At 44.4% G+C, this 14,609-nt stretch overlaps 1 protein-coding gene across 1 annotated transcript in view; it reads right to left on the bottom strand.

Annotated features, from left to right (window-relative positions):
* Positions 1-2,659: 2,659 nt before the first annotated feature.
* Positions 2,660-14,609, bottom strand: part of LOC141141131 (uncharacterized) — a 94,897-nt gene continuing 82,947 nt past the window's right edge. Inside the window, exons 24-26 of the mRNA XM_073628836.1 lie at positions 14,482-14,568; positions 10,873-11,034; positions 2,660-7,294 (exon numbers count right to left, since the gene is read on the bottom strand). Coding sequence (XP_073484937.1) covers positions 6,210-7,294; positions 10,873-11,034; positions 14,482-14,568 — 1,334 coding nt within the window. The 3' untranslated portion in view covers positions 2,660-6,209. The remainder of the gene's footprint in view (positions 7,295-10,872; positions 11,035-14,481; positions 14,569-14,609) is intronic.

Genomic DNA, 14,609 nt, shown 5'->3' with positions numbered 1-14,609 from the left:
GATTCCAACTTCTTATCTGTTGGATCTTTAAGCATCTGTGCATTGTCTACAAGACAAGTTAAGTTATTATTCACATTGGAAAGCGCAGCGTCAATTGCTGGTACTTTCCATTTTTTGGAGAATTTCTCCTCCAGAGGATAGAGAATTGAGAACCTCTTAGGAGGGAGAACATTTTATCCAGTTTATCCCATTCCGAAAAAATAAGCTGTTCAAGTAATGCGTGTGCAGGAAACACATGCAAAGGATGGAAAGGTTTTAAGGAACCTAAGAAGGTGGCCATGTTTTCATGAGACTCTGTTAGGGGCAGCATGAAAGAGGAACGGACCATCTCTGTAAAAGTTTGTATCAGCAATTTTTCAGATTGAGACGCTGAAAAAGGTTCATCTACGTTCATCTACCGTTGTTTCCTCAGTAGAAGAATCATCGGTAAGCTCTTCTTGATTGATTGAGGGTAGAACCTCATCGTGTGCCCACTGTTCCCCTTGTAAAGCTGAAGCGGGGGAGGGGGACCTAATACGCTTCCTATCCATTTGAATGGAGGATACGGTTAAAGCCACTAGTCTTTCTTCCAGACCATGGAGTGAGGAGGAAAGGGTTTCTTCAGTCACATATGCAGGTGCTGGGATGTGAGAGGCAGCTGCTCTAATGGCCCACCCTGAATTGCCATGATTGGTAATGCAGGCAAAGAAGACAGCGTGGAAATACAGCTCGAAATCCCAATGCCTGGAGGTGAAACCTTTACACTTTTGGCTTTTGTGGTGTCTTTTTTGGCAGACATAGTCCTAAGTACAAAAACAGAGGCGCTATACACATTGCACTTAAATTGCTGAAAATAGTCAATACTTTTAAAATTGCTATACAGTTCAGCTTAGTGCTGGAAAAGGGTGTCCTTCCTGAATCAGGAAATGCCACTTTTGCAACCCATACGTGTCCCGCAGCTCGTGTGTCCCTGTGGGCAGGCAGCTTGTTTCCTCCTCATCAGCAGAGGAGAGACTGACACAGCTGTATTTATCTGCTATTAGCCTGCCGTTCGTTGATGTTTCACGGCACCTGCCCCCTCCGAAAAAAATTCCACCCCCCTCTTATTTAAAATGTTTCCGAGGTCTCAGCGTGGCATTTTTCGGGTCCCAGACCCAATAGGAGGGGAGGGAGGGGCGGCAGGTCCTCCTGAAGTGAGGCACAGACCTGTGAAAAAAATACAGCCACAGTAACAAACTTTCAGCGGTATATTAGCGGGACCCTCTGTCTCCCCCACAGCAGGGGGGGGGGTGATGTAAGGGGGGTACAGCGCTGCTGTCCCCCTAACCCTCTGGTCCATCAAGGGAAGAAAAAAGACATTTTTTGCAGCTTTTCCTACCTTGAAAAAATCTGCTTCCACATGCCCTACAGCCTGGCACGAACTGAGCAAACAGTGAAAGATAACCGAGTAAGGTATGTGCACAGACTCCATCTAGTGGAGATTTTAAGGCACGACAACATTTTTCCTTAAATGAAAGAAATGTATAGATGTTTTTAATACTAAGTCGCTCTTTCCTTACCTTGTCCTCGCCACAAGATTTTACTGATTTAACAGAAAATCCAGCTTTCAACCATCACGGCGGGTTACGTTTAACAAACCTTCAAGGACCGGGTCCGTTAAAACAGGGTCCAACTGCCTTGGGCCTTGTATAGCACCCCACATCGGGAAGCTTGAGGTAATGTAACAAGACCTAAGCCCTGGGTTCCTGGGGTCCAGCCCTACTAAGAGAGGCCTTACAGGCAAAACCTCCTGCTTTGGATACGAGGTCCCAGGTATCATCCATTTTAGGCCTCAGTGGCACTTCTGGATAGATCTGGTTTCTTTGATCTGGTTTCTTTTTTCTGAGGAATTTAAATCCAGCATGGATCCCTCCTGGAGCTCCTCAGAGCACTTCTTCACTCGTGACCAACACCTTAGACAATGGCGCAAAAACTGATGTGCTCCTGGAAGGAGGAGGGGTTATATAGGGGATAAACTTCCTTAATTAGGGTTTACCAGTGTCAACACCTGACGGTAGGCTATAACCCATTAAGTAAATACTTAAGGCTCTGTGTCCCATGATGTACGATAAAGAATTTTTTTTTTACATGGGTGAACAGTCAGGAATTTTAACCACGTCCATTTCTGCCACTTTAAAAATCTGTATTTTATGCTAAAAGATTACTTAGAACGCCCAAACATTATATATTTCTTTTTAGCAGTGACCCTAGAGGAGGGGTTTCAAACTGGCGGCCCGCCAGCTGTTGCAAAACTACAAGTCCCATGAGGCATTGCAAGGCTGACAGTTACAAGCATGACTCCCACAGGCAGAGGCATGATGGGACTTGTAGTTTTGCAACAGCTGGAGGGCCGCCAGTTTGAGACCCCTGCCCTAGAGAATAAAATGGAGGTCGTTGCAATACTTTATGTGAAACTGTATTTGCGCAGCGGCCTTACAAACGCAATTGTTTTGGAAAGAAATACACTTTTTTGATTTAAAAAAAGAAAACCGTAAAGTTAGCCCAATTTTTTTTCTATAATGTGAAAGATGTTGCACCGAGTAAATTGAAACCAAACACGTCATTCTTCAAAATTGCACACACTCATGGAATGGCGACAAACTTTGGTACTTAAAAATCTCCATAGGCAACGATTTAAAAATTTCTATAGGTTACCAGTTTAGCGTTACAGAGAAGGTCTTGGGCTAGAATTTTTGCTCCAATGATACCTCACATGTGTGGTTTAAACACTGCATTCACTTCTGTGCCTGAGCTTGGAGGGAAGGGGCACTTTAACTGTTTTTTTTTTTTCTTCATTTAACTTTTTTTTTTTTCCACTGTCCCTTTGAAAAAAGAATAGTTTTGATTTCTTGTATTCCTATTACAAGGAAAGTATGACATCGCTCCGGTCCTCCAAAGGGCATAGAGTCGAGTGGGGGCCATCTTGTCCTCACTCGACTTCCTGCCCACCAGGACACCAGACCCAATAGTTTCTGCTGCGGCTGATCTCTCCGGGAAGTGGCGGAAATGACCAGGAAGCGATGGGGGGGGTGCACCTCTCCTGCCGCCCATAAAAGCGATCCCGTGGCAAATCCGCCGCTGGGACCACTTATGTGAAAAAAGAGGATCACTCGCCGTGGTTAAATATACCGGGGTTATGCCAGCTATCTGCTGCCATAACAATGGTATATAACATCAAAGTGGCGATGTATAGCAAAAGTGGGCGGTCCGGAAGTAGTTAATGCAGAAGAGACATGCTTTGTGTCTTCTGCATTAAAGTTACTTACCCACCTGTCCGCCCTTGTACAGAGAGTCATGCATGGGCAGCTCGCTGTACAAATTAAACAATGCCGAATGTGACTGATCTTTCGCACATGCGCGGGAGTGACGTCATCCCGCCCAGCCAACAACAGTGGCCGTTGACCAAGACCCGGAAACCGGCCACCCAAAGATGTCGGCAGCCAGGCGTGGAGATCAGGAACAGCGCATCGCTGAAGGCGAGGGGAGTATAGCTCCGCTTTAAGCTGCAATAGGCAGCCAATGGGGGTGTGTACACGCCACAGTTGCGATGCTTTACATCTTTGGCAAAGTTTACCGGACATGTAGGCCCGCTGAAGGCTACACATTCAAGCAAAGATTTAGATCTACCCTCAGGATTTTTGAACTCACCAAAAAAAAATCCTTTTCTTTGAGTCCATTGAGTGACACGGGAACTTTTTAATCTTCGAGTTCTGCTGCCACCTACAGGAGGATTGGCAAAAAAAAAAAAAACACTTAGGTCAGCCCAGGATATCCCTTCCTACTACCAGCATGCTGCAGTTTTGTAGCAAAGCAATAGTGGGAGCATGATCATAAACTGAGGACTGTGATCCTCAATGGACTCCATGAAAAGGATTTTCCAAGACAAGGAATTAGATGTATTTTGCACCATGGGTGGCTCTTCATGCCCCACCAGGTTTGATAAAAGTCGATTTAAACATTGCCTGGGCTGGTTGGAAAATGATCAGCTGAATAGTAATTGTATCAGACGCAGTCAGTGCTCAGCAGCACCATCATATTAGCTGGCTGTGGATTTGGTTGGTTGCTGGTTTATCCACCAACAGCATGAATGTAGGAATCCATTGATTTTCTCTCAATCAGCTTGCAGGCTGGGCTACAATTGTTTTTGCCAGTAACCAATCCTTCTGTAGGTTGCATTATACCCCTAAAGTATTAGACTTCCTGTGTCTCTCACTCACTCACAACGGGTAAGAAAAAAAAGAATATTTTTTTTTTTAAAAATAGGTGCGAGGAAAACTTGCAGTTGGGCTTTAGCCAAGGGTCACATTGCTGGGACTTAAGTGGCATGACAATTTGCGCCCCATTAACGGCAATGGAACCATTCTAATCGGTGCAACACAAGTTGCTCAGACTTAGAAAAGGTTCCTGCACTAAAACATGATTTGCATTGACTTCTATTAACCAATTCAGCCCCAGAAGATTTTACCCCCTTCCTAACCAGAGGACTTTTTGCGATTCGGCACTGCGTCGCTTTAACAGACAATTGCGTGGTCTTGCAACAGTGCACCCAAACAAAATGTACGTCCTTTTTTTCCCCACAAATAGAGATTTCTTTTGGTGGTATTTGATCACCTCTGCGGTTTTTATTTTTTGCGCTATAAACAAAAAAAGGGCAATTAAAAAAAGCAAAACAAAAAAACACAACACACAATATTTTTTACTATAATAAATATCCCCTAAAAATATATATAAAAAAAAAAATTCTCCTCAGTTTAGGCCGATATGTATTCTACATTTTTTTTCCCCCAAAAAATATCGCAATAAGCGCCTATTGATTGGTTTGCGCAAAAGTTATAGCGTCTACAAAATAGGGGATAGTTTTATGGCATTTTTATCATTAAATTTTTTTTTTTATAAGTAATGGTGGCGATCTGCAATTTTTAATCAGTACTGTGACATTATGGCGGACACATGGGACACTTTTGACACTATTTTGGTGCTATAAGAATGCACCGATTACTGTGTAAATGACACTGGCAGTGAAGGGGTTAACCACTAGGGGTCGATGAAGGGGTTAAGTGTGTCCTAGGGAGTGATTCTAACTGTGGGGGGGATGACAGAGAGTGGCGGTGATCTCTGTCATGACACAAGGCAGAACGGGGAAATGCCTTGTTTACATAGGCACTTCCCCGTTCTGCAGCTCTGTGACACGATTGCCGGGAGTCCGCCGGTCCCGCTGTACGCAGTGGCCTGTTTTCCCCGCCTCTTAAAGGGGACGTACAGGTACGCCCATTTGCCCACGTATATCGGTGTGCAGGGGCGGCAAGTGGTTAAAAGAAGTCGTATGCAAGCCACAATGAAGTCACGCAGGGATGTCAGATTCAAAGTCACGCAACTTTGAAGCCACGGCAGGGTGAACCGGGACAAAATCATAAATTAAAAAAAAAAGAGAACCTCCCTTCTCCCCCAAAAAAATAAAATACTGTAGCTGCTGACTTTTAATAGGACACTTACCTGCCCTTGGATCCAGCGATGTCCTCACTCGAGCCGATTCTTCAATCGGCTTGGGGTACAGGCGCTGGCATTTTAAGAAAGGGAAACTGGCAGTGAAGCCTTGCAGCTTCACATCTGGCTTCCTGCTGTGGATGCGCAAGCCAAGCTGCACTTTGTGAATGGTCCCCCCAGTCTTCTGGGACCTGTGATGTGTCCCAGAAGGCTGCAGCGGAAGGAGGGGGTGAAATGGGGGGCGAACGTCTGCTTGGATCGCCATGGCGATCCACAAAAGTGGGGGAGCAGGTACCTGTCAAAACCAGGTACCAACTCCCCCACCCAAAAAAGTGCCTAATGTGAAGTAGGAGGGGGGAGGAGGAGGAACAGAACTTCCCTTTTTGGGTGACGTTCCACTTTAACTTAAAATGTCATGACTTGTAAACACTGTACTCCTTTCTTGGTGCACAGAGAGGCACAGTGCCACCTGGTGGCTGGAGGGTCTAAGAAAAGTTCCAGCCTGTGATTACCTTGGTTGGCCGTCTTGAAGATATCCCAAGCATATCTGGATTCAGTAATGATACAATGTTTAAGTTATAAGACTTTGTACAAGAGCCAAGTGCAATCACTGTAGGGACACCATGACATAAGCACAGTGCTCAGAAACCAGCACAGAAAATGTCAGTGTGTACACCTCCCACAAAGTCAGCCAACTGTACACCTCGTCAGCTGCGTTCCACCAAATCACTGGACAATTCTTCCTCAGCATCCTGACTGGTCGGAGATTCGGCACGCCCGAGTACATGCTCCTCTGTCCAGGATGTGCCTTTGTTTGCGCCCTGATAAATCTTCCTCCACAAAGAGTCCATTTTGTCCAGGTGGACCCTCTGGTGTCGTACAAGGGAGGAATGCTGGGTGAAGCTCTTCCCGCACTGGACGCAGGCGTACGGTCGGTAGCCTGTGTGGATCTGTTGGTGGGCCTTCAGGTTCGAGATCTTGCTGAATCCCTTCTGGCAGACATCACAGATGTATGGTTTTTCCCCGCTGTGGATCTTCTGGTGCCCTGTGAGGTGGGAGTGCTCGCTAAAGGACTTGCCGCACTCCGTGCACTTGTACGGCCGCTCCCCGGTGTGTGTGCGGACATGATTGCTCAAGTGCCCCTTCTGGCTGAAGGTCTTCTCGCACTGCGCACACTTGTACGGGCGGGCGCCTGAGTGCTTGCGACGGTGGCGCACCAAGCTGGAGTGCTGGCTAAAGCAGAGGTCACACTCGGGGCACTTGTAAGGCTTCTCCCCCGTGTGAATACGCTGGTGGACAATGAGGTTGGAGTTCTCGCTGAAGCTCTTGTCGCAGGTGTCGCACTTGTAGCGCTTCTCACCCGAATGGACCCTCAGGTGGACAGTGAGGTGGGAGTTCTCACTGAAGGCTTTGTGGCACTCTGGGCATTTGAAGGGGCGCTCTCCCGTGTGAGTTCTCCTGTGGGCCTTCAGGTGGGAGTTTCTGGTGAAACCTTTCCCACACTCGCTGCAGCGGTATCGCTTCTCGCCCATCAGCATAAGCCGCTGCTTGTTGTGGGTGCTATAGTTGTCGTAGAAGCCTCGGTCAAACTCGCTCCGGTTTGGCCTTTGGTAGTCCTTCATGAGGAGCATGGGGTGAGTGAAGCTATTCAGGTACTTCTCTAGCTCCAGCGAGTTCTCCAGAGCGTATTCCTGGGTCAGGGCCCGGTTAAGGGTGATGCCGGCATTAGGAAACAGCAACATGCCATCTTCTCCAATGGGTGGGATTTCCGGTCTGTGATCGTTTTCCAAGTCTGCAGAGTACAAAAGCATAGTCATTGATAACATATACAAGGGAGTCACCCAACCTCTGGAGAGAGAATAGTTTTGATATACACCAAACAAATGTTTAAACTACATACCCCTATGGAGAAATGGGGCCTTAAAAAGAACCTGTGCTTTGCCCATACAGGACAAATCAACAGGATGAGGTTGCCTTTAAAGTGATCATAAAGGCAGAATGTTTTTTAACTCAATTGCATTAAAGTAAAAAAACCTGTGTGCAGCAGCCCCCTCAGCCCCCCTAATACTTACCTGAGCCCCATCTCAATCGAGCGATTTCGCACAAGAGACTCAGCTGTCTGGGACTTTCCCTCCTGATTGGCTGAGAAACAGCAGCGAGAGCCATTGGCTCCTGCTGTGGTCAGTGAGCCAATGAGGAGAAAGAAGGGGGGGGGGTCGAGCCATGGCTCCGTGTCTGAATGGACACAGAGCAGCGGCTTGGCTCGGGTGCCCCCATAGCAAGCTTCTTACGGCGGGGGCACTCGGCAGAAAGGGAGGAGCCAGGAGCGCCAGCGACAGACTGGAAAAGAGGAGGATTTGGGCTGCTCTGTAAGTATGACAGGTTTGTTATATTTTTTTTTTTTAATTAAAAAATAAATAAAAAAGGGGGGGGGGGGGGACGGGGCGAGACTTTAGTATCAAGTTAACTAGTTCGGCATTAGAGCAATTTTCTTCATTTTTTGCACACATGTAAAAATCTTAATTTTCAGAAATAAAATGAGATTTTCTGAAAGCAGAGGCCCTGTAGAATAAAAAGATGATAGTTGCAATTTTTTTTTTTTATGTTTATCAAATGCACATTTGCAGGTAAAAATATAAATAGAATAAATTTTTTGTGCAAACACACACAATACCCATTTTTTGGTAAAAGATAAAAAGATGAGGTTGCATCGAAGAAATAGATACCAAACATGTCAAGTCTTAAAACTGCGTGCGTCTGTGATATTGCAAAACAATTTTAGCACAAGAGCTCATGGTTAACTCTAATGCCCCGTACACACGGTCGGATTTTCCGATGGAAAATGTGTGATAGGACCTTGTTGTCAGAAATTCCGACCGTGTGTGGGCTCCATCACACATTTTCCATCGGATTTTCCGACACACAAAGTTTGAGAGCAGGATATAAAATTTTCCGACAACAAAATCCGTTGTCGGAAATTCCGATCGTGTGTACACAAATCCGACGCACAAAGTGCCACGCATGCTCAGAATAAATAAAGAGATGAAAGCTATCGGCCACTGCCCCGTTTATAGTCCCGGCGTACGTGTTTTACGTCACCGCGTTTAGAACGATCGGATTTTCTGACAACTTTGTGTGACCGTGTGTATGCAAGACAAGTTTGAGCCAACATCAGTCGGAAAAAATCCTAGGATTTTGTTGTCGGAATGTCCGATCAATGTCCGACCGTGTGTACAGGGCATAAAACTGATGGAGCTGTAAAAGCTTTTAAAGCATCACCTATGGAGATTTTTGGGTGCAGAGTTTTTGTCTCTGACATTTGTAGGGATACATTACACGAGTGGTGCGAACGCGGTTTACATACACATACGCACCCTGGGCAACGGGGGTTACAGCAAAACATTTAATTTTAATTTTATTGTTTTAACTTTTGATTTTTTTAACTTATTGCCATCACAAGGGGTTATTAAACCCCAATGTGATAGTATTGGGCAGGTGACAGGTACGGATTATGGAGACAATAGAGGTCTATTTTTCAACCTTTTTCCACTCAAGGCACCCTTTAAAATTCTACACAATCTCGAGGCACCCCAATCTAGAATGTAAAAAAACTATTTGAAATAGTTTTAAATAATGCAGCAATTTCCACACATGTAGGACACCCACTGTTAGGAGGTGATTTTTTTTTTTCTTCCAAAGCAAATACACTTTTGCACACTGGTACTGACTAGTATTCCAATGTTTCTCTTCTCCTTCAAATTTCTCAACATCAGTCACCCAATGTCACCCCAGCGCTGAGTGAGAGGGGCAGAGGGTCAAACAATGATGGCATGCAGACGACCGACATCCTCCTTTATCAAAGTGAGTGTAAGTGAGGGTAATATTAACTCTTAGCAATTTACCCCCTGCCCAGATATTGGTGGTCATGACAGTGAAAGTTAAACACCCCAGCCTGTTAGGCACCAGGATTTTAAAGTGATTAAAAAAAAATATTTATATATATATATATATATATATATATATATATATATATATATATATATATATATATAATGAGAAACAGGTTTATACTTTACTGCTTTGTGCAATGGAATTGCACAGAGCAGCCCCAAATCTCCTCCTAATGGGTTGCTTGCTCCCAAGCCTCACTGTCTGGGTCTGTAGAGAGCAAACCTCAGCCCCGCCCTCCGCTACAGATGGGCACAGCGCTGGACCGAATGAGGGCTTCAGGTAAGTAAAAACGGTGGTGAGGGGCAATACTAATGCCTAAACATTTTTACCACAACGCAACAAATGCATCAAGGGAAAAAAAAAGTTTACTCTTTAGAAACACTTTAAAATGTATGTAAACCTAAAATCTATTATTTTGTATGTTTGGCATCATGCCTCACTGTGTACAGAGATAGATAGATAGATAGATAGATAGATAGATAGATAGATAGATAGATAGATAGATAGATAGATAGATAGATATTATATTATTGCCAAGTTGCCAATGCCAAGTCAGTCATACACTTTTTGAGTTGGCAGTTAAGCTGCCTATCTGATTGACCCGAGACACTTCAACAACCAACTGAAGGTGCCTAGTACTTCAATAAAAAAAAAAAAAAAAATCAGCAGAAAAAATTAAAATTAAAAAAAATAAACCCCCACACACATGTCATACTTTCCTGCTCTGTGCACTGGTTTTGCACAGAGCAGACCTGATCCTACTCTTTTTGGGTCCCCCTGCCAGCGCTCCTAGCTCCTCCTCTTCAGCCAGTGCCCCCAATAGCAAGCCTCTCAATGCGTCCATAAGACACAGAGCCACAGCTTGCCCCCCCCCCCCAACTCTCTTATTGGCTCTCTGGCTGCCTGTCTCAGCCAATGAGGAATAAGAGACCCGAGAGAAGCTCTGCTCCTGTGCACATCCCTGTATAGAGAGGGTGCTAGGGTTGCCACCTCATCCCTTTAAACCCGAACACATATGAATTACACAGATTCTGAGGCCAATTTAATGCAGGTAAGGCACCAAGTGAGTTTAATTACCACCTTAATCACCCTCAGAACCTGTGTAATTAATATGTGTTGGGGTTTAAAGGGGTGAGGTGGCAACTCTAGAGGGAGTTCAGTCAAGTATTGGGGGGGCCGCTACACCCAGAAGGTTTTTTAAAAAATCTCGAGCCTTTAAAAACCACTTTAAGACTGATGGTTTTGGAATAGGATATACAACAATCAAATACAGATGTAATGGTCAAGTGTCCACAGACTGTTGTCCATATAATGTTAGATCTCCTAAGTGCTGAAAAAAAAAAAAAAAAAAAAAACAGCTTTGGCTAATTCGAATCACCTTCATGTAAAGGCCACTGACAGAAGGATCAGACAACTTACTGGGGATGTCATCTGTCACTTTTTCTTTATCCTGAGATTGCGGCCCGGGTTGGAATGCTTTCTCATTGTCCTCCTTAGGCGATGCTTCTGGCGCCTGCAGCTCGTCCTCCACCTTCTCTTCTTTTACCACCACAACCAGTTCATGTGAAATCGGAGACCCGGCTGTCAAAACAGAAACTTTTTAAACTGGTGATAGAAAAAGAAGAAAGAAGAACAGAGCATAACCCCAGCGAGGACATCACTAGTCCAAGGGGTATCTATTATGTGAAGGTGTGAAGGGAAATGGTCTTCATGGTTTCCAGCATATGCTACTTTGTGAAGAAACTCTGTGACAAGTCTTCAGCCATATTCATACGGCAAGGGACAAAGTATGTAGAGAATTATGGAAACAAAAATTGGATCAAATCGACAAAGTGGACCAAAATGAAGTGGATCTTTAACCCCCTTTTTTTTTTTTTTTTTTTGGTCAACCATACATATATGTAAGATTTGAATATTTAATTTTATCCTAAAATTACCTTTTTGAGTTTAATTTTCACGTCACTTCAGGTTGGGGCCGCCTAAGCAAATGACATATTCATGAGATCCCAAAAGACTCCTGGAATATTGGAGTCTTCAGGGATCCAAAGTTTCTATCATGGAGGTATTACTGCGCAGGTGCAAAACTGGGTAGCCAGCTGCCCGAAATCACAGAAGTGAACGGGTGCCAGCTTCAGATGCTCGCACATACGATGGCTTCTGCCATAAACTTCTGCAGGAAAGATTAAACTATAGATATGGCAAGTAAATATTACATGGATGTATATGAGAAGATCCAAATTAGGTGGAGCGATTTTTACAATTTTTTTTTTTAATTAAAATTTGGGTTTGGCGACTGTAGCCTCTCTTTGGAAGTAGTAAGAGAAAAAGACATGCTAGACAATGTACATTTGATTAAAAAATATATTATTAAATTTGACAAAAAGGTCAGAAAATGGTGGAAAATGGCTTACAAATGGCATTCTGGAAAATTTGAGAACTGAAAAATTTCACTGTGGGGGACAAGCCAAGCACAAGCGTGGACAAATTAATATGGAATTGAGTAGCCAATCTGTCCAAGCTAAGAGTCCGTAGGTTTTTTCTTGTTTAGGACCCAGCTCCATTGACAACTATAGAAAACCTCAAAAGTTAGCCGCTGGGAGTAGTTTTTAAGCAGCATTGGCTACCTAGCTCCTGGGAAAAAAAAAAAGACTTCACATTAAACCCAAGGCGTTTAGTTTGCGCACATTAGCAAATAAATGTGTGAACTGCAGGGCCACTTCATGGCACCCCAGTGTACTGCAGCTCTATCAAATTTTGAGAGAATCCAAAGTTGGGGCACATCCATATATAATAGAAAGATTTAAAGTGGAGTTCCATCCAAAAGTGTAACTTCCGCTTATCTGATTCCTCCCCCCCCTCCAGTGCCACATTTGGCACCTTTCAGGTGGGAGAGCGGATACCTGTCTTTGACAGGTAACCTGTCCCCATTTCCAGGAGACTGGGCCGCGGCAAACAACGTCACAGCTCGGACCCCTTCTCCTCCCTCCCCTTCTGCCGGGCCAATGAGAAAGTGCAGCGCGCTTCGCACATGCGCAGTAGGGACCCGGTGGCGAAGTCGAAAGGCTACACTGCTGGGTTCCCGCAATGGCAGCAGTAGTACCCGACAGCTGATGGGAACATCAGCTGCGGTGCCGACATCGCTGGACTCCAGGACAGGTAAGTGTCCTAATGTTAAAAATCAGCAGCTTCAGTATGTGTAGCTGCTGACTCTTAAATTTTTAAAGGGGCGAGCGGAACTCCTCTTTAAGGGCAGGTATGCCTGGAGGGAGCCCACCGCTCATTAACCACTTGCTGACTGCCCTATAGCAGTTTTACTAATACAGGGCGGCAGCTGTGTGCTGGATCACATATATATATATATATATATATATGATCCTGCAGGGGTTGCGCACGCCGCCGGCGGGCTGCTTCTGCTGCAAATTGCTATATTAACCCCCTCTGCATGGAGGGAGGAAGATTTCTACTAAAATAAGAGGAATCGCAGGTCATTTAGAGCAATACCTGATGTTCCATTAGTTTTATATTGTTACCTCACAGTGTGGGATGGGTGTGTCATACATACATGCCATACAAGCTACGTAACAGTGTGGTTATATGAGCCATTGTGCATGTCCTGTACTGCATACTGTGCCTTTTGGAATATGGCTGGATTTTGTATCTAACTTTTACACACAACTCTGAACTTTTTATCTTTTACCCATCTATATTGAAATATATATATATATATATATATATTTGAAACATAAAATAAAGAAGAGGATTCAGCACAAGAGACATGTCCCGTTGACTAAGTTATGTCCCTAGTGCTGATTTTTGCGCTTTTAATATCAGCTACACTTGCGCTCAAAAATGCTGCTTTTACAGGTGTTTGAGATTTAGATTTCTCTGCCCCTAAACTCTCCTCCATGTTACCAATGTATACATGTACACATAGGCATTTACAGGAGCTTAGAGGCAGAAAAAAAAAAAAAAAAAAAACAATCACTTGTGCTTTCAGGAAAAGAGCTTTTGCACATAAGGCCTGACGTGCCTAAAACACGTGTAAACGCATGTTAAAGTGTTTCTAAAAGGCAACATTTATTTTTTTACAAAATCAACAAACATGTTATACTTACCTGCTCTGTGTAATGGTTTCGCACAGCCCCAATCTCCCTCTTCTGGGATCCCCTGTCGGTGCTCCTGACTCCTACTCTCCACCAAGTGCCCCCATAGGAAGCCGCTTCCTATGGGGGCTCGCTCCTGATCCCCACTGCCTGCGTCCATAGACACGGGACATGGCCCCTTTTCCTGCTCGTCACAGAGACTGACAGCTGTGGGACCTGCCATGTGAGGAGTGACAGAGCAGAGAGCCGCTGCTCTCATGCACAATGCTGGATTGCGATGGGGTTCAAGTATAAAGGGGGGGGTTGGGTGGGAGCTGGATACAGAAGCTTTTTTTACCTTCATGCACAAAATACATGAAGGAAAAAAAAAAAAGAACACAAAAAAAAAACAAACAAACACACACTTAAAAGAGAAGTGCAGCCAGTGTTCTGCGCTCCTGTGACCCGTTTTCAGCTGACAGAGGTCTGAAGGTTGCTGTCAGTTGACGTCACAGAGCCGGTCTAGGTTTGGGAAAGATCACAACCATATGGTTGGAATCCACCCACATGTCTGGACCAGCACCAGGCTCAGCCTCTCAACGAGCCACCCAGAATGAAAAAAAACAGCATTTAGAAGAGCCCCCAGTGTGAATGAGGCCTAATACAACACTACAAGAATAATGAAAAGCACAGTAAAAAGACATGACCAACGCTCAACTTAACCCCAGTGAAGACAATTCAAGACCAAACTGCAATATAAAAAAAAAAAAAAAAATAAAAAATCTTAAAAAGATAAAAGCTGGAAAGAGCATAATATATAACCAAAATAAAAGGTGAGCAACCGAAAAACTAAAAAGAAAAAAACAGGACAAAAAAAGGACAAAAAACACACAACAAACTCACAATAGAGATGGTGTAGGATGGAGACATAGCATACGTGTCTCACCTCTGTCATCGGATTCCGGCTCCGAGTCATACAATTCATCCTCTTGTTTCACTCTCACGGGATGCTCGGGTTTCCGAGCTCTGCTGCCTGGAGATACATTACCAACACATTGATCAGAATAGGAGTTG

Source organism: Aquarana catesbeiana, linkage group LG04 (genome assembly GCF_042186555.1).
Source record: "Aquarana catesbeiana isolate 2022-GZ linkage group LG04, ASM4218655v1, whole genome shotgun sequence".
In the NCBI taxonomy this organism is placed as follows: domain Eukaryota; kingdom Metazoa; phylum Chordata; class Amphibia; order Anura; family Ranidae; genus Aquarana; species Aquarana catesbeiana.
This window is presented reverse-complemented; position numbering and strand designations above follow the sequence as displayed.